The sequence below is a fragment of the Macaca mulatta genome, chromosome 2 (assembly GCF_049350105.2).
Source record: "Macaca mulatta isolate MMU2019108-1 chromosome 2, T2T-MMU8v2.0, whole genome shotgun sequence".
NCBI lineage: Eukaryota > Metazoa > Chordata > Mammalia > Primates > Cercopithecidae > Macaca > Macaca mulatta.
Window position 1 is genome coordinate 169,865,299 of NC_133407.1, and position 26,142 is coordinate 169,891,440.

The 26,142-nt window shown below is 40.7% G+C and overlaps 1 protein-coding gene and 1 pseudogene across 4 annotated transcripts in view; one reads left to right on the top strand and one right to left on the bottom strand.

The window, feature by feature from the left end:
- GRAMD1C (GRAM domain containing 1C) overlaps positions 1–24,974 on the bottom strand; it is a 105,779-nt gene extending 80,805 nt beyond the window's left edge. For 2 of the 4 annotated variants that reach the window (XM_028844605.2, XM_077993914.1), the window contains exons 1-2: positions 24,847–24,974; positions 18,854–19,000 (exon numbers count right to left, since the gene is read on the bottom strand). In XM_028844605.2, the coding sequence (XP_028700438.2) occupies positions 18,854–19,000; positions 24,847–24,873 (174 nt within the window). In that variant the 5' untranslated portion in view covers positions 24,874–24,974. Of the gene's footprint in view, positions 1–18,853; positions 19,001–20,605; positions 21,139–24,304; positions 24,365–24,846 lie in introns of those variants that run through there. The other 2 variants (XM_028844606.2, XM_077993915.1) reach the window with 2 other exon arrangements.
- LOC100424450 (small ribosomal subunit protein eS10 pseudogene) lies at positions 13,355–13,851 on the top strand (annotated as a pseudogene).
- Positions 24,975–26,142: the final 1,168 nt, after the last annotated feature.

Here is a 26,142-nt window from a genome sequence, read left to right on the forward strand (position 1 = left end):
TGTGAGTGGCTATATTACTCTTTAGCTGAAATACTGCTAGACCAAGAGAGATTTCATAATAATAAAAGGAGCGATATATGAGGAAGATAATCATAAATGCATACCACAACAGAGCCCCAAAATGCATGAAGCAAAAATGACAGAACTGTAAGAACAGACCATTCAATACGTTGGAGGTATCAATACCCCATTCTTAATAATTGATAGAAAGACTACACAGAAAACCAGCAAGGATATAAGAGACTTGAACATTTTCCACCAACCACACCTAACTGGCATTTATAAAACACTCCATCCAACAACTGCAAAATACACATTTTTTTTCAAACATGCATGGAACATTCTCCAGAACAGACCATATGCTAGGCCACAAAACAAGTTTCAGTAAATTTGAAAGGATTAAAGCCACAAAAACTATGTTCTCTATGAACACAGAATAAAATCAGAGATCAACAACACAAGGACTGGAGCTCAACTTCAAATCATCTTAATCCTTACAAATGGAAGGGACAATTCCAGATTGCTTGACAGCTGTATATGAAAATTCTCCCTGGAAGAACACATCACTCTAGGACTCAAAATGCTGCCACAAAAATAATGGAAAATAGAGAATAAAGAATAAGAGACTGATAATACAGTGAGGAGATCTAACACACGTGTAAACGAAGTCCCAGCAGAAAGTGAGGTAGATGCAGTATTTGAAACAATAAAAAATTTTAAAAAAATTTAACATTTGAAGTTTCTGTCCTCAAAGACCCCAAATTCTTCTTTTCTTGTAGTTCTCTAAAATCGTTTTCGAAAATAGCATCTTCCTATTCTAAGTGATTTGAACACTTTTTTGTGCATATTTATATATGTAAATACAGTAAAACTCAATAAGCCACTATCTTGCAGTCCAAAAATCCTAACAGTTGGCTTCTAATCAAAAATAGTCTGAACAGTCCCAGTGATTCAGTATCTGTGGCACACTCCATAGCCTCACAAGCAGATTTTTTAACGAGGTTTGGTAGTTGCTATGGTTTGAATACGGTTTGTCCCCGCCAAAACTCATGTTGAGGCTTGGTCCTCAATGGAATGGTATTGAGAGGTGGTAGGAACTTTAAGAGGTATTTGGGTCATGAGGGATCCCTCATGAAGGACTTATTACCATCTTGCGGGAGTGCTCTCTGGGTCTGGATTAATTACCAAAAGAGCAGGTTATTATAAAGCAAGGTTGCCTCTCATGTTTTGTCTCTTTCAAATGTGTTCCCACCATGTGATGGCATCCATCATATTATGATGCAACATGAGACCCTGGCCAGATGAGACCACCTGATCTTGAACTTTCCATCCTCCAGAACCATGAGCCAAATAAATCTCCTTTCTATATAAATTACCCAGTCTAGGTGTTCTGTTACAGTAACATAAAACAGACCAAGACAGAAAATTGGTACCAAGAAGTAGGGTTGTTGCTATTACAATACCTGAAAATGTGGTAGCAGCTTTGGAACTGGGTAATGGTTAGAGGCTGGAAGAATTTGGAGGAGCAGGCTAGAAAAAGCCTAGATTGCTATAAATGGGTCATTAACAGAAATTCTGGTGAGGGCTCAGAAAACAAGAAGACTGGGAAAGTCTGGAACTTCTTAGAGATTACTTAAGTGGTTGTGAACAGAACGTCCATAGAAATGTGGACAGTAAAGGCCATTCTGAAGAGGTCTCTGATGGAAATGAGGAATATCTTATTGGGAATTGAGCAAAGGTCATTATATAAAATAGCAAAGAACTTGGTGGCATTGTATCCATGTCCTAGGGCTTTGCAGACAGCCAAACCTGAGAGGACTGAGGGGATTAATGCCATCTTTTGGGAGTGCTCTCTGGGTCTGGATTAATTACCCAAAGAGAATTTAATTACCAAAGCTATAATTTCTGGAAGAAGAAATATCTAAGCAACTTTGTAAAGAAAAAATAAAATAGGCCGGCGCTGTGGCTTGTGCCTGTAATCCCAGCAATTTGGGAGGCCTAAGCGGGCAGATCACCTGAGGTCAGGAGTTCAAGACCAGCCTGGCCAACATGGTGAAACCCCGTCTCTACTAAAAATACAAAACTTAGCCAGGCGTGGTGGTGCATGCCTATAATCCCAGCTATTTGGGAGGCTGAGGCAGGGAGAATCGCTTGAACCCAGGTGGCAGAGGTTGCAGTGAGCTGAGATTGTCCCATTGCACTCCAGCCTGGGTGACAGAGTGAGACTCCATCTCAAAAATAAAATAAAATAAAATAAAATACAAGTATCTAGGCAGCAAAGCACTCAACATGCTGCATGGCTGCTTTTAGCCACTTACAGTAAAATGAGAGAGAGAATACTTATTTAAAGACAGAATTTATAATTGAAAGGAAAGCAGAGCATAAAAATTTGGAAAATTCACAGCCTGACCATGTGGTAGAGCATGAAAGAGCATTTTCAGAAGAGGACCTAGAGACTATCTGGAGATTAATATAGCTAAAAGGGACCCTCTGCAGGGGGAGAGGTACAGAGAGCCTCCACTAGAATAATGCTCAGCAGAAATGTGGGGTCAGGGCTACCACTGGGATCTCAAAAGGGTAGAACACTGAGGAGAGTGCAATATCTGCCTGGGAAAGCTACAGGCACCAGTGTGCAGCTGCAACTCATGACAGAAGTGATATGGGCTGCACCTAGCAAAATCATGGAAGCAGGGCTGCTTGAGGCCCGAGTTCCATACCAACGAGGCACTTACTTTAAAAAATTAAGATATAATTCACATACTATAGAATTCATCCTTTTGCAATGTACAAGTCAATGATTTTGGTATACTCACAAAACTGTGCAATCATTACCACTATATAATTCCAGAAAGCTTTTATCATGCCAAAAAGAAATCCTATACCCATTAGCAATTACTCTCCATTTCCCCCTCCACCCAGGTCGTAACAACACGAATCTACTTTCTATCTCTATGGATTTGCTAATTCTGGAAATTTCATATTAATGGAACAGACACAAAGTGCATATCATTGATTGCACTATTGTGGCCCTTTGTGTCTGTAGCCTATCACCCACCATTATGTAGGCATTCAAGGTTCGTCTATGTTGCAGCATGAATCATTACTTCATTCTAGTTTATAGATGAAAAATATTTCATTATACAAATATACTACATTTTATCTATGCACTCATCAATTGATTAATGTTTGGGTTGTTTCAACTTTCTGCTTATCATGAATAATGCTGTTATGAATATTCATGTAAAAATGTTTATGTGAACATACTTAAATTCTCTGGGGTATATACCTAAGAGAAGAATTGCTGGGTCATATAGTAACTCTGTTTAAATTTTTAGGAAGTGCCAAACCATTTTCCAAAATGCCTGTACCATTTTACATTCCCACCAGCAATGTATGAGAGTTTTAACTTCACCACATCCTCACCAAATCTAATGTCTATCTTTCTTACTACAGCCATCCAAATGGGTGTAAAATGACATTTCCATCGTAGTACTGAATTGCATTTACCTTATAACTATTGATGTCGGACATGTTTCCATGTGTTTATTGGGTATTTGTATGCCTCGGGAGAAATGTCTATTCACATTTTGGCCATTTTTAATTGGTTTGTCTTTTTATTCAGCTGTAAGAGTTCTTTATACATTCTAGTACAAGTCCCTTATCCAATATTTGATTTGTGGATATTTTCTCATCCTGCAGGTGATCTTTTCATTTTTTTAATGAACTCCTTGAAGCACAGAAATTTTTATTTTTTATTTTTTAGAAATGGGGTCTCACTTTGTTGCCCAGGATGGAGGGCAGTGGCTATCCCCAGGCACGATCATAGCACAATGCAGCCTCAAACTCCTGGCCTCAAGCGAACTCCCACCTCAGCCTCCTAAGTAGCTGGGAAGACAGGCACACACCACCAAACCTGGCTCTATTTTAATGAGGTCCAATTTATCTATTTTTTCTTTTGTCACTTGAGATTTTCAAGTCATATCTAAGAAATGATTACCTAATCCAAATTTCATGAAGATTTAAACCTATGTTTTCTTCCAAGAGTTTTAGTTTTAGCTCTCACGTGTAGGTCTATGATAAATTTCAAGTGGATTCTTGTATATGGTGTGAAGTAAGGGTCCAAATTCATTCCTTTGCATGTATATATCTAGTTGTATCATTTGTGGAAAAGACTATTCTTTCCCTCATTAAGATGTTTTGACACTCAAAAATCAATTGATCATAAACTTGAGTTTATTTCTGAACTCTCAATTCTACTCCACTAACACATGAGTCTATTATTTTTTTCTTTTTCTTTTTTTTTTTTTTTTTTTTTTTTGAGATGGAGTTTTGCTCTTGTTGCCCAGGCTAGAGTGCAGTGGTGCGATCTCGGCTCACTGGATCCTCCGCCTCCCAGGTTCAAGCGATTCTCCTGCTTTAGCCTCCCATGTAGCTGGGATTACAGGTGCCTGCCACCATGCCCAGCTAATTTTTTGTATTTTCAGTAGAGACGGAGTTTCACCATGTTGGCCAGGCTGGTCTTGAACTCCTGCCCTCAGGTGATCCACCTGCCTCGGACTCCCAAAGTGCTAGAATTACAGGCGTGAGCCACTACGCCCAGCCCATAAGTCTATTTTTATGCCATCCACACTATCTTGATTATTGTAGCTTTGTAGTAATCAATGAAACTAGGAAGTGTACATCTTCCAATAGAGGCTTGGGTACTGCTTGTCCATTTCTACAAAAGAAGCCCACTTGAATTTTGACAGGATAGTGTTGAATCTATAGATTAGTCTGAGGAGTATTGCCATCATTAACAACAAAAAGCCTCCCAATCCATGAATATGGGATGCCTTTCCAATTATTAATGTCTTTTTAAAAGTCTTTCAATAAAGTTTTGTCATTTTTTGGCCGGGCGCGGTGGCTCAAGCCTGTAATCCCAGCACTTTGGGAGGCTGAGACGGGTGGATCACGAGGTCAGGAGATCGAGACCATCCTGGCTAACACGGTGAAACCCCGTCTCTACTAAAAAAAAAAGATACAAAAAACTAGCCGGGCGAGGTGGCGGGCGCCTGTAGTCCCAGCTACTCGGGAGGCTGAGGCAGGAGAATGGCGTAAACCCAGGAGGTGGAGCTTGCAGTGAGCTGAGATCCGGCCACTGCACTCCAGCATGGGTGACAAAGTGAGACTCCGTCTCAAAAAAAAAAAAAAAAAAAAAGTTTTGTCATTTTCAGTGTACAAGTATTATACATCTTTTGTTAAATTTATGCCTATCTTGGCCGGGCGCAGTGGCTCACACCTGTAATCTCAGCACTTTGGGAGTCCAAAGCAGGCAGATCATGAGGTCAGGAGTTTGAGACCAGCCTGACCAACATGGTGAAACCCTGTCTCTACTAAAAATACAAAAATTAGCCAGGCATGGTGGCACGCAGCTGTAATCCCAGCTACTCAAGAGGCTGAGGCAGGACGATCACTTGAACCCAGGAGGAAGAGGTTGCAGTGAGCTAAGATTGCATCACTACACTCCAGCCTGGGCGACAGAGCAAGACTCCATCTCAAAAAAAAAAAAAAAAAAAAAAAAATTCCTATTTTATTCATTTGATACCACTGTAAATGGAATTGGTTTCTTAATTTCATGTTAAGGATATTCACTGCTAGTGTATAGAATTACAATTAGTTTTAGTTTTGGAATCAAGGTAATACTGGCTTCACAGAATAATCTGGGAAGTGTTGCCTCCTTTTCTGGTTTGTTGAAGAGTTTTTGAAGGATTTGTGTTCATTGTTCTTTAAACATTTGGTAGAATATACCAGTAAAGTCATCTGGTCCTGAGCTTTTCTTTGTGAAAAGTTAGTTGCTGTTGTTGTCATTTTAATTTTGAGGACTGACGGTTTCTTTGGTTTTTGTTTTTTTACTAATTCAATCTCTTTCCTTGTCATAGGTCTATTAAGATTTTCTCTTTCTTCTTGAGTCTGTTTCAGTAATTTGTGTATTTTGTGGAAATATGCCTAGTTCATCTAGGTTCTCTAAGGTATTTCAAAGCATATTAAAACCTAATAACATCAACTGTCCTGGAATATTACCAAAATAGACTATATAATCAGCCATACCTCAACAAATTTAAGAGAACTGAAACCATACAGTGTACATTTTCTGACTATAATAAAATCAAACTAGAAATCAATAATAGAAAAATAGCTCAAAATCTCCAAACACTTGGAAACTAAACAACACACTTCTAGATAATCCATCAAGAGTCAAAGGTCAAAGAGAAAGTCTCAAGGGAAATAAAATAACACACTGAACTGATGAAAATTAAAATATTAATGTAACATATCAAAATTTGTGGGACACAGCTAAAGATGAGAGAGAAATTTATAGCACTAAATGCCCACATTAGAAAAAAAGGAAAAGTCTGAAATAATCTAAGCATCCAACTCAAGAACTTAGAAGAGAAAGAGTAAAATAAACCCAGTTCAAGCAAATGTAAATAAAAAAAGAGCGGAAATCAGTGAAATTAAAACAAAAACAATGGAGAATATCAATAAAACAAAGAGCTGATTCTTTAAAAATAATGAAATTGATAAAACCTCTAGCAAGACTGACCAAAAAGAGAGAGAAGACACAAACCACCAATATCAGGAATAAAACAGGGTCAGCACCGTAGACAGAACTCAAAAGGATATAGCAAAATACTATAAAGAACTCTACACATGTAATGAGGCCGGGCACAGTGGCTCACACCTGTAATCTTAAACACTTTGGGAGGCCGAGGAGGGTGGGTCACCTAAGGTCAGAAGTTCAAGACTACCCTGGCCAACATGGTAAAATCCCATCTCTACTAAAAACACAAAATCCCAGCTAGTAAAATACAAAGGTAGCTGGAAGGCCAGGCACAGTGGCTCATACCTATAATCCCAGCACTTTGGGAGGTTGAGGCGGTGGATCACGAGGTCAGGGGATCAAGACCATCCTGGCCAACATGGTGAAACCCTGTCTCTACTAAAATACAAAAAATTAGCCAGGTGTGGTGGAGCATGCCTGTAGTCTCAGCTACTCAGGAGGCTAAGGCAGGGGAATTACTTGAACCTGGAAGCCAGGGGTTGCAGTGCGCCGAGATCGCACCACTGCGACTCCAGCCTGGTGACAGATTAAGACTCTGTCTCAAAAAAAAAAAAGTAACTTGGATTACAGGCATGTACCTGTAATCCCACCTACTTGGGAGGCTGAGGCATGAGAATCACTTGAACCTGGGAGGTGGAGGCTGCAGTGAGCTGAGATCGTGCCGCTGCACTATAGCCTGGGCAACAGAGTGAGACTCTGTCTCAAAAACAAAACAAACAAAAGAACTCTACACACGTAAATATGACAATTTAGATGAAATTGATTATCAAAAAACACAAACCACCATTACAAATTAAGGAAATTAAGTTCACAATTTAAAATTTCCCAAGAAAGAAATCTCCAGGTCCAGAAAGTTTTACTGGAGAATTCTACAAAACATTAAAAAAACTAATTCTATACAATCTCTCCAAAAAACAGAACAAGAGGGAGCACTTCCCAGTTCATTGTATGAAGCTAGTATTACCCCGATACCAAACCAGCTAAAGACATTTCAAAAAACAGAAAATTACAGAACAATATCCCTCATGTATGTAGATAAAAAATCCTTAACAAAATATTAGCAAATAGAATTCAGCCATAAATAAAAAGAATTATATAACATGACCAAGTGGAGTTTATTCCAGCATCCAAGGCTGGTTCAATATTCAAAAATCAATCAATGTAACCCACCATATGAACATGCTTTTAAAAATTATACAATCATATCACTTGTTATAGGAATAATATTTGACAAAATTCAACATCTATTTGTGATAAAAATTCTTAAAAAATAGGAATACAGGCTGGACACGGTGGCTCACACCTGTAATCCCAGCACTTTGGGAGGCCGAGGTGGACAGATCACCTGAGGTCAGGAGTTCAAGACCATCCTGGCCAACATGGCAAAACCCCATCTCTACTAAAAAATACAAAAATTAGCTGGGTGCGGTGGCAGGCGCCTATAATCCCAGCTACTCAGGAGGCTGAGACAAGGAGAACTGCTTGAACCTGGGAGACAGAGGTTGCAGTGAGCCAAGATCACACCACTGAACTCCAGCCAGGGTGACAGAGCAAGGCTGTCTCAAAAAACAAATTTTTTTAAAAGTGTTAATTCTATATAAGAGGGGAAAATGTTTAAAGCTGATTCAGAGGTCAATACACCACACCATTTTCCCCTTCTTCCAACCACTTACCTTTAGGCCACTTTACTTACTCACATCTTCTCCAGAGAAATAATGCAATTAAAATCACTTAATTATTATTACTATGATTTTATTATTATTATTATTATTTTCTGAGACAGAGTCTCACTCTGTCGCCCAGGCTGGAGTACAATGGTGTGATCTTGGCTCACTGCAACCTCCATCTCCTGGGTTCAAGCAATTCTCCCACCTCAGCCTCCCGAGTAGCTGGGATTACAGGAGCGCACCACCATGCCCAGCTAATTTTTTAATTTTTATTAGAGAGGGGGTTTTGCCATGTTGGCCAGGCTGATCTCGCACTCCTGGCCTCAACAGATCTGCCCACCTTGGCCTCCCAAAGTGCTGGGATTACAGGCATGAGCCACCATGTCTGGCCAAAATCACTTAATTATTGATCAAAGTATTACTAAGGTGATAGAAAGTCACTCTCCCATGTAGCTCATAGGATTCAGTGTAACTGTTTTTGTTTTGTTATGTTTTTTGTTTGTTTTTGAGACAGAGTTTTGCTCTTGTTACCCAGGCTGGACTGCAATGGCATGATCTCAATTCACTGCAACCTCCACCTGCCAGGTTCAAGCAATTCTCCTGCCTCAGCCTCCCAAGTAGCTGGGATTACAGGCATGCGCCACCACACCCAGCTAATTTTGTATTTTTAGTAGAGACAGGGTTTCTCCATGTTGGTCAGGCTGGTCTCAAACTCCCGACCTCAGGTGATCCGCCCGCCTCGGCCTCCCAAATTGCTGGGATTACAGCCATGAGCCACCATGCCCCCCTCAGTGTCACTGTTTTAAAGTGCACAGATCGTATCTAATAAAGTTTTTTTGGAAAGGCAGGTAGAGCTAGAAATTTTGTATTATCTTAGATTTGTTTTTTATGTGCTATTTAAATATCTCATTGCCCTAGATAATCAAAGGGCTATACTTAGGTTGAAGACTTAATAAATATCCCAGTAACATATCACCGTTCTAGTTAATTTCCATATTCTCTCTGTCATTTATTAAATATGTTAATTTATTGGTAAAGCAATTTCTTAGTAGTTTTTTCCTCCAAAAGATTTTTTTCATGTTGATATGGTGATCTTTAAAAAAGTATGTATATATGTTTTTAATGAAACGTGCATTTTCTTCCTTTGGGCCTTCTTTAAATAACCATAAGTCAAATTTTACAATGGAAGATTAGGACAACAGTCCAAAAGCTGGTACTTTAGTCAGGTTTTTGCCCTTACATTGTACTTTTAATGACCTTAGCAACCCCCACCTTGCAAATCCAATGGCCAACTCTCATGGTGCACCTAACTCAACCTAGCACAGTAGATCACTGTCCTTGAAAGGCTTCCTTCACTTGCCTTTGAGGACACCATGCTTTTTAAGATTTTCTTCTATCTCCTAACCAAATCTCTGTTTCTTTTGCCACTTTCTGCTCCACCACCTGAAGTTTTGACACTGGAGAGTCCACTTCTCTTCTCTATCCATATTTTCTCCCTAAGTGATCTGATCCAGTCTTCATAAGTCTGTCTTTAAGTATCATGCCTACTCGAAACTTCTCAATTTACTTCTGGCTCCAATCTCTCCCCTAAGATTCGAGTAGTACATTCAATAGCCCACCTGACCTTTCTATCCATACATCAAATATGCATTGCCGCCTCAGTTACAAAAAAAACTCTTCATTTCTCCACATGCCAGAACCTGCTTCTCTCTGTCTTTTCTTCTCCTAAATGGCACTTCCATGTACCCAGTTGCACTGACCAGAAACCTAGGAATAATTATCCCTGATCTTTCTTGTTCCCTCGCTGACCATAGCAATCCCTTCAGCAGGCTATTTGTCAAGTAAGACAATCTCATTCCGGCCTCACGGCCTTTCCATAGACACCACTGCCCTTTCCCTTCCCTCCCAGGATTCACTGGTGGTCTCCCTCTCTCACCCAGCCCCATCATTTAAGCCTCTCTCTAATGGCACTTCCTCAGAGAAGCTATTCCTGACCATCCTAACTAAAAATGCTACTCCCTCCCAAGTTATTCTCTACACCTTTACATTCTTTTGTTGTCTTCATAGCTTCTATCACTACCTGATATAGTACATGTTCGTTTATTTATATACTGTGCAGCTCCCATTCTGTTGCCAGATCCAGGGTGGTAGAGAGGCTATCCTGTTCACTTAGAACATTCTCGTGCATAGAAGACACTCTAATAAATGAATAAATAAGACCATTCATTTCTTAATTCATGTATATCTACCTTTGCCACTTTTAAGATAATAATGTCTCTGCTCACATACTTTTTAATTTATCCTGTGAGCAGCTCACTGCAATTCCTGATTATGAAACCCTTCCTCTTGAGTGAAAATGTTTCATGCACATTCTCTTTGAATATTGCCTCTTGCTCATACTCTGTGTTCATCTTCTGAAATTGCTATAAGATTCATAATGGACTTCTCTACTATTTCCTTTACATCTTAAACTGCTCTCTTTCACACTTTCTTTATCTCTCAGTGATACAATTTGAGTAATTTCCTAATGCGTATATATCTTTCAGTTTACTGATCTCTCTTTGGTGTCCATTTCCCAAGCCCTCTGCATTAATTACTATTCTTTCAATGACATATTTTTCATTTCTAGAAGCTGTATTTGATTATTTTTTCAAATCTGCCTGGTGTTCTCGAGAATTTCCTATCCATTTATAATACTTTTAATTCCTTCTATTGTCTTTACAATAGCATATGACTTTTATAGTCTTTATTTGGTATAGTTTTATTATACGAAGTTTTGGAGGGTCAAATACGCTATTTATTGAATCTCTTTCTGCTCACTTATAGAGTACTAAATCCAAGCCCCAAAACTTCATGAGAGATGGACTACATTTAGAGATGGATTATAGTTACATATTCTCAGGAGAAACTACCCCCACTCCCACCCTAAGCCCGGGCTTAGACAGACAAGCTTCCTTGTCTTCAACCTGTGGATGTAGTGGATTTTTTTGGTCTGTATTTCACAGAGGGTATGGGAGTCTGGCTTTATAAACAGTTCTCAGTTCCAGCTCACACAAGTTCAAGGTATCTCCTATCTCCTATCACAGCATGGCCAGTAATGCTGAGCAAATTCCTCAGGGGTACCTCAGCATTAGCTCAGGGGCTTACAACTCTGGTAATCAGTTCCCTCTTTTTTTTTTTTTTTTTTTAATCCCTTAGGTGTATTTCCCTTGCTGTTTTGTGAGCCAAGACATGCATTATTAAAAAAAAAAGTTTGAAACATTTCATCCAGCATTGCTAGGTACCTTTAGCAGAAGAGCATTTAAATAGTCCCCTTCTCATTTTGCTGGAAGTGTTGATTTTTATTCCTTTACAATTTAACCTAAAGCTGTTAAAAGACATCTAGGTTTATCAAGCAGCATCTTAACTATACTTAAAATTTTTCAAATCGAATAAAATGTTTTTTTAATCCAACATAAATTAGAAAATGAGTTTATTATTTTTTATCAGTCACCAAAGTAAAAATCTGAAATATCCTTTATAAGCTTGAATAAATCCAAGACATGCTGTTGTGGAGGACAACATGATTACAGGAAACCTATTCTCCCCAGTTGCCAAAGTATGTTACAAGCATACTAATTAATCCTCTTGGGATTTTCTTTAATAGTACAACATTAATTAATCCTTACTACGTATGTATAAATCAGATTTGTGGCAAAAAAATAAACCAGTTTTATCCCCTACTTCTAAGTAGAAAAATTTACTTATAAATAATGTGACCAGGATAAGTTACTGATAAAGTACAGAATAGGCCAGAAGTGGTGCTACGTGCCTCTCATCCCAGCTACTCAGGAGGCTGAGGCACTTGAGCCCAGGAGGCAGAGGTTGCAGTGAGCCAAGATCATGCCACTGCACTCCAGCCTGGGTGACAGAGTGAGACTGTGCCTCAAATAAATAAATAAATAAATAAAGTACAGAATAAAGACTTCTGATTTTTTGCACAGTTAAAGAAAACTTGGCCAGGCGCAGTGGTTCAGGCCTGCAATCCCAGCACTTCGGGAGGCTGAGGTGGATGGATCACCTGAGGTCTGGAGCTGGAGACCAGCCTGGCTCACATGGTGAAACCCTATCTCTACTAAAAAATATATAAATTAGCCCAGTTGGTGGCGCCCGCCTGTAGTCCCAAGTACTCAGGAGGGTCAGGCAGGAGAATCACTTGAACTCAGGAGGTGGAGGTTTCAGTGAGCTGAGATCACAGCACTGCACTCCAGCCTGGGCAACAGAGTGATGAAAGAAAGAAAGAAAGGAAGAAAGGAAGAAAACTTGACTATTACCTAGAAAAATTCAAATATAAATATTTTCTATTAAAACCTAAGTATACTAGTTGTTCTTTGCATATATGTAGATAATGCTTGAAAATCTGTTTATTCTTAAAATGTTTTAAAACAAAAAAATACAACAAATAATCAATTTGAACTCTCATCTTTTTTAAAATTCTCCTACTCCATCTTTTTTTCTACTTCCCTTCCTAAATCAAAGACCTGAGGAATCTGAGATCTCCTATCTTCTTTATGCACACTTTTCAAGATTTTCTAATAAACAATTATTCAAAGAAGAACACACAAAGGACCCCTGAGCAAACTTAATTTTAGTTACGCATTTCAGAAAACTTTACAAATCCCTCCACTTTAAAATTACAATGATTAGCTAAATCTGCTATTAAAGAAGTAAGTATAGGCCAGGCGCAGTGGTTCATGCCTGTAATCCCAGCACTTTGGGAGGCCGAGGCGGGCAGATCACGAGGTCAGGAGATCGAGACCACCCTGGCCAACACGGTGAAACCCCGTCTCTACTAAAAATACAAAAAATTAGCGAGTGTGGTGGCATGCGCCTGCAGTCCCAGTTACTCAGGAGGATGAGGCAGGGGAATGGCGTGAACCCGGGAGGTGGAGTTTGCAGTAAGCTGAGATCGCGCCACTGCACTCCAACCTGGGCGACAGAGCGAGACTCCATCTCAAAAAAATAAATAAATAAATAAATAAATAAATAAATAAATAAAGTAAGTATAGCCTTTCCAGCCCCAGCCCCGGACCCTACAGCTGCGGAGATGTTCATGCCTAGGAAGAACCAGATTGCCATTTATGAACTCCTTTTTAAGGAGGGAGTTATGGTGGCCAAGAAGGATGTCCACATGCCTAAATACCCGGAGCTCGCAGACAAGAATGTGCCCAACCTTCATGTCATGAAGGCCATGCAGTCTCTCAAGTCCCAAGGCTATATGAAGGAACAGTTTGCCTGAAGACATTTCTACTGGTACCTTACCAATGAGGGCATCTAGTATCTCTGTGATTACCTTTATCTGCCCCAGAGACTGTGCCTGCCACCCTACGCTGCAGCCGTCCAGAGACTGGCAGGCCTCGGCCTAAAGGTCTGGAGGGTGAGCGACCTGCAAGACTCACAAAAGGGGAAGTTGACAGAGATACCTACAGATGGAGTCCTCTGCCCCCTGGTGCCGACAAAAAAGTCGAGGTTGGGGCTGGGTCAGCAACCGAATTCCAGTTTAAAGGCAGATTTGGTCGTGAACATGGTCAGACACCTCAGTAAAAATGGAGAGGATTATTTTGCATTGAATAAACTTACAGCAAAAAAAAAAAAAAAAAAAAAAAAAAAGAAGTATATACAATTGACAAATATTTTTAAAGAACTTAATATTAATGAAATATCAAAGCACAAAAGAATATATAATATTAACTACCTTATCCAAAGCACTATTACTTCTATTAAAAAATCCCAGGTAAGTATGTCATCTTCTGAACATACACAATGAATAATCTCAAAGGCTATTTTCTACTCCCAATGGTTGCTTACTCTAGATCACTAACAGAAGTTGCACTAAACAAATACCTCTGCTGCAGATCTCTGTCTGCCTTGCCTCTGCGACCTTAATCCACATGGAACATACTATTACTCTAGCCAAGAAGAAAATAAGTCTTTCTTTTTAAGGGTTTTTTTGTTTGTTTTACCTTTTACTATATATTTTTTTTACTAAGTTAATGGGCAAAAGCATAAATATTTGCCATTAACTGTATTTTAAATTTCATTGCATCATTTCACATAATTTTTATTGTTTCATTAGGGTTTAAAAGGTAATAATAAAACTCACTTCCCACATACTAGAATTTTTTTTTTTTTTTTTTTTTTTTGAGACAGTGTCTCTCTCTGTCGCCTAATTTGCAGTGCAGTGGCATGATCACAGTGCACCATAACCTCAAATCCTGGACTCAAGCAATCCTTCCATGTCAGCCTCCCAAGTGGCTGGGACTACAGGTGCAAGCCACCACAGCCAGCTAATATTTATTTTGTTTTGTTGAGATGGGGGTCTTACTATGTTGCTCAGGTTGATTTCAAACTCCTGGCCTCAAGTGATCCTCCCACTTTGGCCTCCCAAAGTGTTGGGATTATAAGCATGAGCCACAATGTTTGGCCCAATATTTTAAAATAAAAAAATGAAACAAATACAACAACTAAGATTCCTATCTTTACACTACAGAATTGAAATAGAAAATCTGAAAATCTGAAGCCGTTGCTCACTATCAATAGCCATGGAGAGTTCATCCTTATTATTTAAATTAGTCTTACTGTCAGAAAGGCACTTATTAGCCAATCTGTTAACCAGAGTGAGGTTACTACTGATTCAAGACAGACCAGTGTTGTAATACCGTGACCCAATCTCTAATTTTATAGGTGAGGTAACTGAGGTGAGACAGGTTATGCAACATACTCAAGATGACCACACCCTGAAATCACCAGATGCAGAGCAGAGACTCTACTCCAGATGTTTTGTTCCCAGTCTCCAATGTGTTCAGTTATACCATGCTGCCCTCTAAATTCACTACTGTGGAACAACTGATTTAGCCAGGCTAGAGCATATGAATTATTCTACATTAGTGAACTTTCCAGATCCCTGTAGCTTAACTCTTTAAATACCAGTACTTTTTAAAGTTATCCATTCTTTTGCTAGAAACCTCTCTAAAGTGAAAAAGCACAACTCTAGATTCCGTGGGTATTCCAGTGAACTGGCTCTGACATCCCTAATTATTTGCTTAAATACCAGGTCATGTGCCTTATGAATACATTCCTGTTATGCTACTTGTCTTCCTTGTGTTTTATTTTCATTTGTTTGTTTTAGAGATGAGGTCTCACTATATTGCCTAGGCTGGATTCAAACTCCCGGGCTCAAGTGATCCCCTTTCTCAGGCCTCCTGAGCAGCTGGGACTACAGGCATGTGCTACAATGCCTGGCTTGTCTTCCTTGTGTTAATTTTAGACCCCTCAGTGAACTCCCCATCATATTTGTGTTTCTTCAATACCTTCTTTATTTGGGGGAGAATGAAGAAAACAAAGGCAACATGGTAGAGTCGTGGTAGATGCTGATGGATTTTAAATGGCAGAGAAAAAATGAATTATTTATTTTCCAGACTTTTAAAACATCATTTCTACCAGCTACAGTACTATTTAGAGCCAACTTAGTTGCACAGACCTTTGGCCTCCACATTAAAAGGTCTAGGTTTCATTGCACACGCCATACTTTGAGGTTAGTCTTCATCTTGAACTTGGATATCAAATTCACTTTGAATGCTTTTATTTTCTAAGATATAATGGCATGGTTTCATATGTTATATTTTGGACAGATCGAGTTTTAAAAATGCAATTATTTTTCCTTTCATGCCTCTTGTAATGTTTTGAACAAACTTGAATGATGAGAGAGAATAAAAGAGATAGCAGTAAAAAAATTTAAAAATAAAAAAACAAAGGTCTAGGTTTCTTCACTTTTTTTGAGTTTCTACTATCATTTCTTGCTGGTATCTATGTGTTATTACCAACTAATTTCCCTACCTTCAATATCCTATTCAGTTTATTTAAGCTTATAAAAACATAGCAAAAAAAAAAAATATTAAAGAAACACCAAATGAAGATTTGAGGATCTCTCCTATTACCAGATATATCAGCTATGTGGGGTCTTTTTGTTTGTTTGTTTTTGTTTGCTTCTGAGTTGTTGATAGTTCTGGTTTCTGGGTAACTGACCAGTAGAAAAGTTTGTAAAACTTATGAGATACTGTACTTCTCTTTAGGTCTATTCTATGTGAATTCATATACAATGTCCTTAAAATAAAGTGTTTGAAATCAGCTTAGGGGCCCAAACGGAGCCAAAGTAAACCTCTGACACTCTAAATCAGTGCTTCTCAAACTTTAATGTAAATGTAAATCACCTAAAAATCTTGTGAAAAATGAAGATTGTGATCCACTAAGTCTGAGGTTGGGCCCAAAATTCTGATTTGCCATCAGATGATGCCAAATCTGCTGGCCCCCATACTATACCTTTAGTAGCAAGGATCTAGAACACATCCCTCTTTTTTTCCTCTCCTATTTCTAAATTCTCTCATTCCTTTGCTTTTTCCTTTTCTTGCATTACCATTTTTCTTGCTTTAAGTCTGTCACTAGTAGAGTAACTACCTCAATAGTAATCATAGTAACTACTTAGCCCTGCAGATAGTCCTTAAACCTATGAAGGTTCCCCAATCTATAACGTAAGCTATAAAAAAAATCAGAGCAGGGGCCGGCCGCAGTGGCTCACGCCTGTAATCCCAGCACTTTGGGAGGTTGAGGCAGACGGATCACCTGAGGTCGGGAGTTCAAGACCAGCCTGGCCAACATGATGAAACCCCGTCTCTACTAAAAATACAAAAATTAGCTGGATGTGGTCGCGGGCACCTGTAATCCCAGTTACTTGGGAGGCTGAGGTTGGAGAATCACTTGAACCCAGGAGGCGGAGATTGCAATGACTGGAGATCATACCATTGCACTCCAGCCTGGGTGACAAGAGCAAAACTCCATCTCAAAAAAAAAAAAAATTAGTGCGTAAAGGTCATAAAACTACAATATTGTCATAAACCTTTTCTAAATGTGATCAAAAATAATAGTCAATAGAGATGACTTTTTTTAGGATGTGTTGTTATTTTCATATATTTCTTAGCAATTAAATATTTTCCTTAGAATACAGTTCAAGCTGGGTGCAGTGGCTCACACCTGTAATCCCACCACTTTGGGAGGCCAAGGCGGGCAGATCACGAGGTCAGGAGATCAAGACCATCCTGGCTAACACAGTGAAACTCCATCTCTACTAAAAATACAAAAAATTAGCTGGGCATGGTGGCAGGCGCCTGTGGTCCCAGCTGCTGGGGAGGCTGAGGCAGGAGAATGGCATGAACCTGGGAAGCGGAGCTGGCAGTGAGCCAAGATCGTACCACTGCATTCCAGCCTGGGTGACAGAACAAGACTCCGTCTCAAAAAAATAAATAAATAAAAACAAGGAATACAGTTCAAAAAAACTTATGATGTCATGTTTCTTAATAGGAAATCAAAACCATTTAGTCATATTAAGATTCAATAACTGTTAAGATTCAATGAACTGAACTGCTAATTATGAACAGAATGATGGTACTTGTACTAATCTTTATAAACTGTTAATGAATCTTTTTTTGGCCTACTCTAAACTTATAAGAAAATCTGCTACCAAGGATATCTTATCCTCAAAAGATGAGCTTTTTTTTTTTTTTTTTTTTTTGAGGCAGGGTCTCTCTCTGGGATGTAGCCTGTAGGCATGTGCCACTACACCTGGCTAATTTTTGTTAGTTTGTTTGTTTGTAGAGACTGGGTTTTGCCATGTTGCCCAGGCTGGTCTCAAACTCCTGGGCTCAAGCAATCTGCCCACCTCAGCCTCCCAAAATGCTGGGATTACAGGCATGAGCTATCACACCCAGCCAAGAGATCAGCTTTCTAATGAACTAATTGGAAGTATACAGGCCTTACCATCCTATACAATTTTCACTTATAGTTGTATCATACCAGATTCTATCAAACAGTTCATAACTCTCATAGGAATTGCTAGACTTAGAATGAGTTCTTTAATATAATAAATGTTAGCATTTGTAACATACAGAAGTGTTGTTCTTCCAGAAAGACTCTAAGATCTTAATGTGCGTAATCAACAAGCAGTAGTCTCATTTTACAGTGAGGAAACCTGAAGCACATCCAGATTACACAACCGAGTGAACACAATGGAAACAATGCGTAGCTTCTAACTTTAAAACCATCTTACAGTCATTATACACTATAGGTTGAACATTGCTAAACTTTCTTTAGGCACAGGAATGAATTTTTTAAATCAAAATTATATCAAATAGCTGGCTTCTCAGCAACACTTAGAAATATGTATAACATTAGTATAACATTAGTCTGTATAACATTCTGTATAACATTAGTCTCTTGACAGTACAGTGAGCTACAGCGTAAGTGGAATCCACCTCGGTGGTGTAGTTTTCACACAAGGAAATTGAAGCAGATAATTCCATTCCATCGAACCAGACAACAGTGCATTCTAGTGGTCAAACGACAGTATAATCAGAAATGTCTTCGGGACTCTGGACTAAAACTGAAACATCTAAAATTTAGAAGCTAAGAAGGAAATTTTACAAATATGACTTCTTGCAGATTTAAAGAAAATTTGCATTCAAGATTAAAATAAAGATGTAAAAAAAGAAATTACCCAAAAGCTCCAGTCACCACTCCAATTATGTAAATTTGGCCCCTGTTTTTTAACTACCACATTATTCTCTTCCACAGTTGGACTAAGATTTTCCTCTACATCTTCCTGTAACTCAGCGGCAAGGCTTGAATCCCTTTCATTCATCACCTGGAAACAAATATCAAACCATGTAAATTATTTATTGAGAAATGACCATTTTAAAAAGAAAAAAGTTAATGTTCACAACATATACATTAATTTTAAAAGGACAACATTTAAAAGACAGTAATAAATATGTTTTTGCTTCAATAGTTCATATAGTTATATATTTACTTTATTTTTTATTATTATTTTCTTTAGAGACAGGTCTCCTCTTTCACCCAGACTGGAGTATAGTGGCCCAATCATAGCTTACTGCAGCTTCGAACTCCTGGGCCAAAGCCATCCTCCTTCCTCAGCCTCTTGAGTAGCTGGCACTACAGGTGCACACCACTATGTCCAGCAATTTTTTTTTTTTTTTTTTTTTTTTTGGTATAAGCAAGGTCTCACTATGTTGCCCAGGGTGACCTCAAACTCTTAGGCTCAAGCAATCCTCCTGCCTCAGCCTCCCAAAATACTGGGATTATAGGCATGAGCCACCTCACCCAGCCAACTTCATACATTTATACATGAAACAAAGATTTTCCAACTACTATTATGTGCTAGATAGCTTGGTTGGCACTAGGGATACAAAGATGAATAAAACAAATTCCTCAGTCTCCAGAAGTGCACAGTCTGCTAGAGTAATAATAAATCATAAAAATACAATGTAATGGGAGTGTCCATTTGTACAACTATTTTGGAGAACAATTTGCAAAGCCCAGTAGGAAAGAAGATAGACATACACTGCAATGCAGCAATTTAATATACAGAGTCAAGAATGTTTGTTAATACTACGAAAGTGGAAATAACCTCACTGTCCATCAATAGAAAAATTAGTAAATAAGCTCTGATTTATACAAACAATGGAGTTTAAACAAATGAATAAGATGTGTCAGCTGTGCGAGGTGGCTCATGCCTGTAATCCAACACTTTGAGATCACTTGAGGCCAGGAGTTCAAGACCAGCCTGGCCAACATAATGAAACCCTGTCTCTGCTAAAAAATACAAAAAATTAGCCAGGCATGGTGGCCTGTAGTCCCAGCTACTCAGAGGCTGAGGCAGGAGAATTGCTTGAACCCGGGAGGAGAAGGTTGTAGTGGGTTGAGATCACACCACTGCACACCAGCCTGGGTGACAGAGCCAGACTCTATCTCAAAAAAAAATTGGCTCATTGGGCAATTGCTCAAGTAAGAGCACTCATCAGGGAGTTAAAAAAAAGAAAAAAGAGAATATGGAGTAGGGGAGTAAGGAGGAGTAGTCATAAAATCATAAAAGCATATGGGCCAGGCACAGTGACTCATACCTATAATCCCAGCACTTTGGGAGGCTGAGGCAGGAGGAACTCTTGAGCCCAGGAGTTTGAGACCAGCCTGGGCAACATAGTGAGACCCTGTCTCTACAAAAAAAAAATCAAAAAATTTGCCAGGCATGGTGGCAGGTGCCTATGGCCCCAGCTGTTCAGAAGGCTGAGGTGGGAGGATTGCCTGAGCCTGGGAGGTCAAGACTGCAGTAAGCCACGATCACGCTACAGCACTCCAGCCTGGCCGGCAAAGCAAAACCCTGTCTCAAACAAACACCACCACCACCAAAAAAAAAAAAAACAGCGTATGGTGAACCAGGATCCTTAAATACCTCTGCTGCTGCTGCTGCTGCTCCACATAAGCTTGAGGTTCTTTTCTTTTCTTTTCTTTTCTTTCCTTTTTGAGACAGAGTCTCACTCTGTCGCCCAGGCTCCAGTGTAGTGACACGATCTCGGCTCACTGCAACCTCTACCTCCCAGGTTCAAGCGATTTTCCTGCCTCAGCCTCCCGAGTAGCTGGGATTACAAGCATGTACCACCTCACCCGGCTAATTTTTATATTTTTAGTAGAGATGGGGTTTCACCACGTTGGCCAGGCTGGTCACAAACTCCTGATGTCACGTGATCAGCCCGCCTCAGCCTCCCAAAGTGCTAGGATTACAGGCATGAGCCACTGCACCTGGCCAAACTTGAGGTTCTTAAACCCTATAAATAACCATTGCCATGGGGGAAGCCCCTAACCATGATGCTACTGATTTGAGGCTCTCTGGAGAAAGAAATTCGTAAACATGAGAGGGTAGAGAGGACCTCCTCCACCTGAAGTATATCCAGCAACCTCCAGAAAGAGAGGGAGAAACCAACAAACCTGGATAGAAGGGAAGGAAACATACAACAGCAAAAAAATAAAACAAAAAAAACTGAAACTGAAGTCCATAAATTGATCTAATAAAACATACAGAATTTATTAAAATAATTTATATAATAAAAGATAAAAGACTGGCTTTTGTGCCTCTACAACATAGGTTCTAAGTTAACTTCAACATCTGCTAAAATGCAGCAAATGGCAAATCTTCATGGCTTTAATCAATATTGGGTCTCAAATTACAGTTATAACTGGAGATCCCACTAAATTTAAACAAGGTATCCCCTACAATCTTAGGAGTTATTCAACAAAAAATAGACAACAAATAGGTATGCCTCATTTTAACCATCCGAACTATTCCTTTGCCTAAATACTCCACTGATCGTGGTATACATTGCTCTAAAATATCCTATTGTGGCCACGGACACTCTGTCCCAATTAGTAATAAACTAAATTTAAATCAAGTCTTTAGAGCTTACAAATTGACTTTCAACGAAGTGGGACCACAGGCTGGGTATGTTGGCTCACACGTATAATCCCAACACTTTGGTAGACTGAGGCAGGGGGATCACTTGAGGCCAAGAGCATGGAGAACAAGCTGGGCAATATAGCAAGGACCCCCCTCTACAAAATGTTTAAAGATTAGTCTGGCATAGCGGCACACACATGTAGTCCTAGCTACTTGGGAGGCTGAGGTGGGAGGATTGCCTGAGTCCAAGAGCTGGAGATCACAGTAAGTTGTGATTGAACCATTTTACTCCAGCCCAGGTGACAGAGCAAGACTCTGTCTCAAAACAAACAAAACAGTGAGACCCTGTGGACCGCCACTCTCAATGCCCAGTTAAAATTATACAATCCAATATAAAACAAAACAGGGCCTTCAAAGACTGAAACTTGTTATGTAAGACCTACTTCGGCCGGGCACGGTGGCTCACACCTGTTATCCCAGCACTTTGGGAGGCCAAGCCGGGCGGATCACAAGGTCAGGAGTTCGAGACCAGCCTGACCAACATGGTTAAACCCCCATCTCTACTAAAAAAAAAATACAAAAATTAGCCGGGCGTGGTGGTACGTGCCTGTAATCTCAGCTACTTGGGAGGTTGAGGCAGGAGAATTGCTTGAACCCAGGTGGTGGAGGTTGCAGTGAGGGGAGACCATGCCACTACACTCCAGCCTGGGCAACAGTGCGAGACTCCATCTCACCAAAAAAAAAAAAAAAAAAAAAAGAAAGAAAAAAAAAACCACCTACTTCGTGAGAAAGTAACTATTCCTACTGCTTCTCCATTTAACAGCCCAATTTGGCCTGTTAAACTTGGTAAGAATGAATGGTGCCTCATGGTTCATTACCACATCCTCCATGATGTCATTTTACCCAGGAAGGCCCCTATACCCAATATTATTGAAATTACTGACTATTCAGTCCACAACTAGTAAATATTTTGCTGTGATAGATTTGGCTAATATGTTCTGTTCAGTGTCTCTTTCAACACCTCCTCAGCCATAGTTGGTCTTCACCTCCAGAGAGACACAATATCTCTTTAGCTGGCTAACCACAGAGTACACAGTCTTGCCCTCATACGCAACCTTTACAGGAAAAATCTTAATTGCACCAAATTTTCCCCAGGAGCACAAGTATAACATTCCATTGATGACATCCTCCTCTGAGGACAGTCTTTTGACACACTCACAAAGGAGCTCACAAAAGGAGGATGGGCCATTGCGCCACACATAGTGTAAGGCCTACCACCTTGGTTAAATTTCTGAAAATTATTTGGTCTCTGTCACCCAGGCTGGAGTGCAATGGCACAAACAGGGGTTACTGCAGTCTCAACCTCCTGTGCTCAAGTGATCTTCCTATCTCAGCCTCCCAAATGGCTAGGACTACAGGTGCCACACAACCATGCCTGGTTAATTTTTCTTTTTCTTTTTTTTTTTTTTGTAGATACAGGGTCTTGCTATGTTGCCCAGGCTAGTCTCAAATTCCTGTCCTCAAGAGATACTTCTTTCTTCCTTGACCTCCCAAAGTGCTAGAAGTACAGGCATGAGCCACTGCACTGGGCCACAATGGCTTACTTAAAGTCAAATTCAAATTCAGATGGTTCATGTCAGTCATCAAACATCAAGGGTAAATTATTACCAGTCTCAGTCTACTTTGTTTGCCTCACCCCTCCCTCCTCCTCTTCTGTACCTCATCTGGGTAAGTGATAAGAAAGCCTGGGTGCTCCTTCCTTCATCTTGGGTGAGAAATTCAAGCAATCCCCTGTCTGCATACTGGACCTCTCACCCTGGCCCCACTCCCTAACCCTAACCAGAAAAAAAGACATGGAGCCAGTTTTTTCCTGAGGCTCTCTGAAGCCATTTGGGTGCTGCTTGAGAGGCCTGCCTTGCTCTCCCCAGAGACCTTAATTATGTAAGTAAAAGATTTTTTCAGGGCCGGGAGCGGTGGTGGCTCAAGCCTGTAATCCCAGCACTTTGGGAGGCCGAGGCGGACGGTTCACGAGGTCAGGAGATCGAGACCATCCTGGCTAACACGGTGAAACCCCGTCTCTACTAAAAACACAAAAAATTAGCCAGGCGTGGTGGCGGGCGCCTGTAGTCCCAGCTACTGGGGAGGCTGAGGCAGGAGAATGGCGTGAACCCGGGAGGCAGAGCTTGCAGTGAGCCGAGATGGCACCACTGCACTCCAGCCTCATGGTGTGTGTGTGGCATCATCAGTTTCTACACCTGAATCAACTTTGGGGTGGGGGTCCATTCTGGCTTTCTGGGGTGGCTACAATAGATTCCTGTCTCTCTGCCTTATTACCCGTGTGGTCCTTAGCAAAGTCAATCTCTGTACGTCTGTTCCTTAACTCTACAATAGAGGAAATAATTTTATCTCTAGTCTAGACAATAAGCTTATTGAGAGCAGGGATCATGTCTATGTTAATCACCATCTAATCCCGAACACCCAGTGCCAGGGACATAATTGAATCAGTGACTGATTGGGTTCATGAATATCCAGCTTGACTATTTCATAGTAATGTTTTTCAAATCAAGTGAAGTAACACACTCATTCACTTGTTCATTCAACAATTATTTGTGTACCTCCACCAATCTGTAAACCACAATGCTTTTCAAAAGATATAGCACTGACCGCAGTTCTCGAAAAGTAAAATATATACACACAAACCAATGTAGCAGGAGGTGTTCAGAATCGCAGGCGCCCCTCCAATAAAAGCGGGGTTTCATCCTGAATATTAATAAGAACGCTTTTGTCAAGTAAGGTAGTAAACAAATGACAAAACTAGACTAGTTGAAATCAAAACTTGGCTGACAGCACAGTGATTTAAACTATCCGGACGCTTGTAACAGGGCTGAGAATGAAAAGAAGGGGACGAGGCTGGAAAAACGTGACACTGGGTCAGAATCACGACCATGGGGCCTGACCCAAGGGGCCTGGGACTGAGACATCCGCACCAGGACATTTCGGGATCAAATTCAAGCCCTCAAAGCCCACAGGGAAGCAGATGTCCCCACCACCGCCCGTAGGGAAAGCGCTCGCAGAGGCACTGGAAACCGTTTCCTGCGTAACAACTTTCCACATTACTCCCAAGAGCACGAAGGAAAGGGAAGGGAGGAATTAACTGTAATCTGAGAAGGTTCAAGCAATCCCCGTGAGAAAAAGTCGGGTAAAGCCACCGATGGGAACCTACCCCAGCGAGGCCCGCTTACCTGGCGGACAGTAGGAGCGCCCTCCATCGCGGCTCCCTGCGCCGCCGCGGCACCGCCCCGCGCCCACCTCCAGCGCGAGCTGCGAGCTACGGACTCCGCGCGCCTTCTCCGCCGGCCCTCCGAGTACTTCCAGCCGCAGCTCCTTGCGCCCTCCGGCGGCCGTGAAGGACTCCTGACGAGGGTGTTACTGGGTTAGCCTGGAGGCTTGTCTTTCTAGGGGTCACAAGGAGCCTTACCTATTCCCAACCACAAACTCCTGTGCCTCCCAGGAAATGGCGTACCCTGCCCCGATGTAGGAAAACGTGAATTGCTCGGGAAACTTTTTTTTTTTTTTTGAGACGGAGTTTCTCTCTTGTTGCTCAGGCTGGATGGAGTGCCAAGGCTAACTGCAACCTCCGCCTCCCAGTTCAAGCGATTCCCCTGCCTCAGCCTCCCGAGTAGCTGTGATTACAGGCGCCTGCTACCACGGCCGGCTAATTTTTATATTTTTAGTAGAGACGAGGTTTCACCATGTCGGTCAGGCTGGTCTCGAACTCCCTACCTTAGGCAATCCGCTCGCCTCGGCCTCCCAAAGTGCTGGGATTACAGGCGTGAGCCACCGTGCCAGGCCAGGAAACTCTTGGTCCTTCCAATAAAGGATTGAAATTACTGATTAACTGCTGTAAGTATTGCAGATTCTTGGTTCTGTAAACTAAAAATAAAATGCTAAGACTCCCTACAGCCATCTAAATGGACCTCTCCTCTTGGCCAAGAGCATTCCAGATTTAACCTGAAAATCTAGTTCAGGCCATGATAAAAGAGGGGATTGGACGTGCCTTATTAACATCAACACAGACCTTAAGTCTGATAAGAAATATTTATCATCTATTCCCTCGGAAGCCTGCTACTTGGAGGCTGCATCTGCGTGATAAAACCTTGGTCTCTACAACCCCTTATTGTAACCCAGACATTCCTTTCTACTGTTCCTAACTTTTTTTTTTCTTTTGAGACAGGTTCTGGTTCTGTTATCTCAGCTGGAGTGCGGTGGTGCAATCTCTGCTCACTGCAACCTCCACCTCCCAGAGTCAACCAATCCTCACACCTCAGCCTCTCGAGTAGCTGGGACTACTGGCGCGTGCCACCATGCTTAACTACTTGTTTGTTTGTTTGTTGAGATAGGTTTTCGCCATGTTGCCCAGACTGGTCTTGAACTCCTGGACTCAAGCAGTCTGCCCGCTTCGGCCTCCCAAAGTGCTGGGATTACACGTGCGAGCAACAGCTCCCGGTCAATAATAACTCTTTCAACCAATTGCAAAT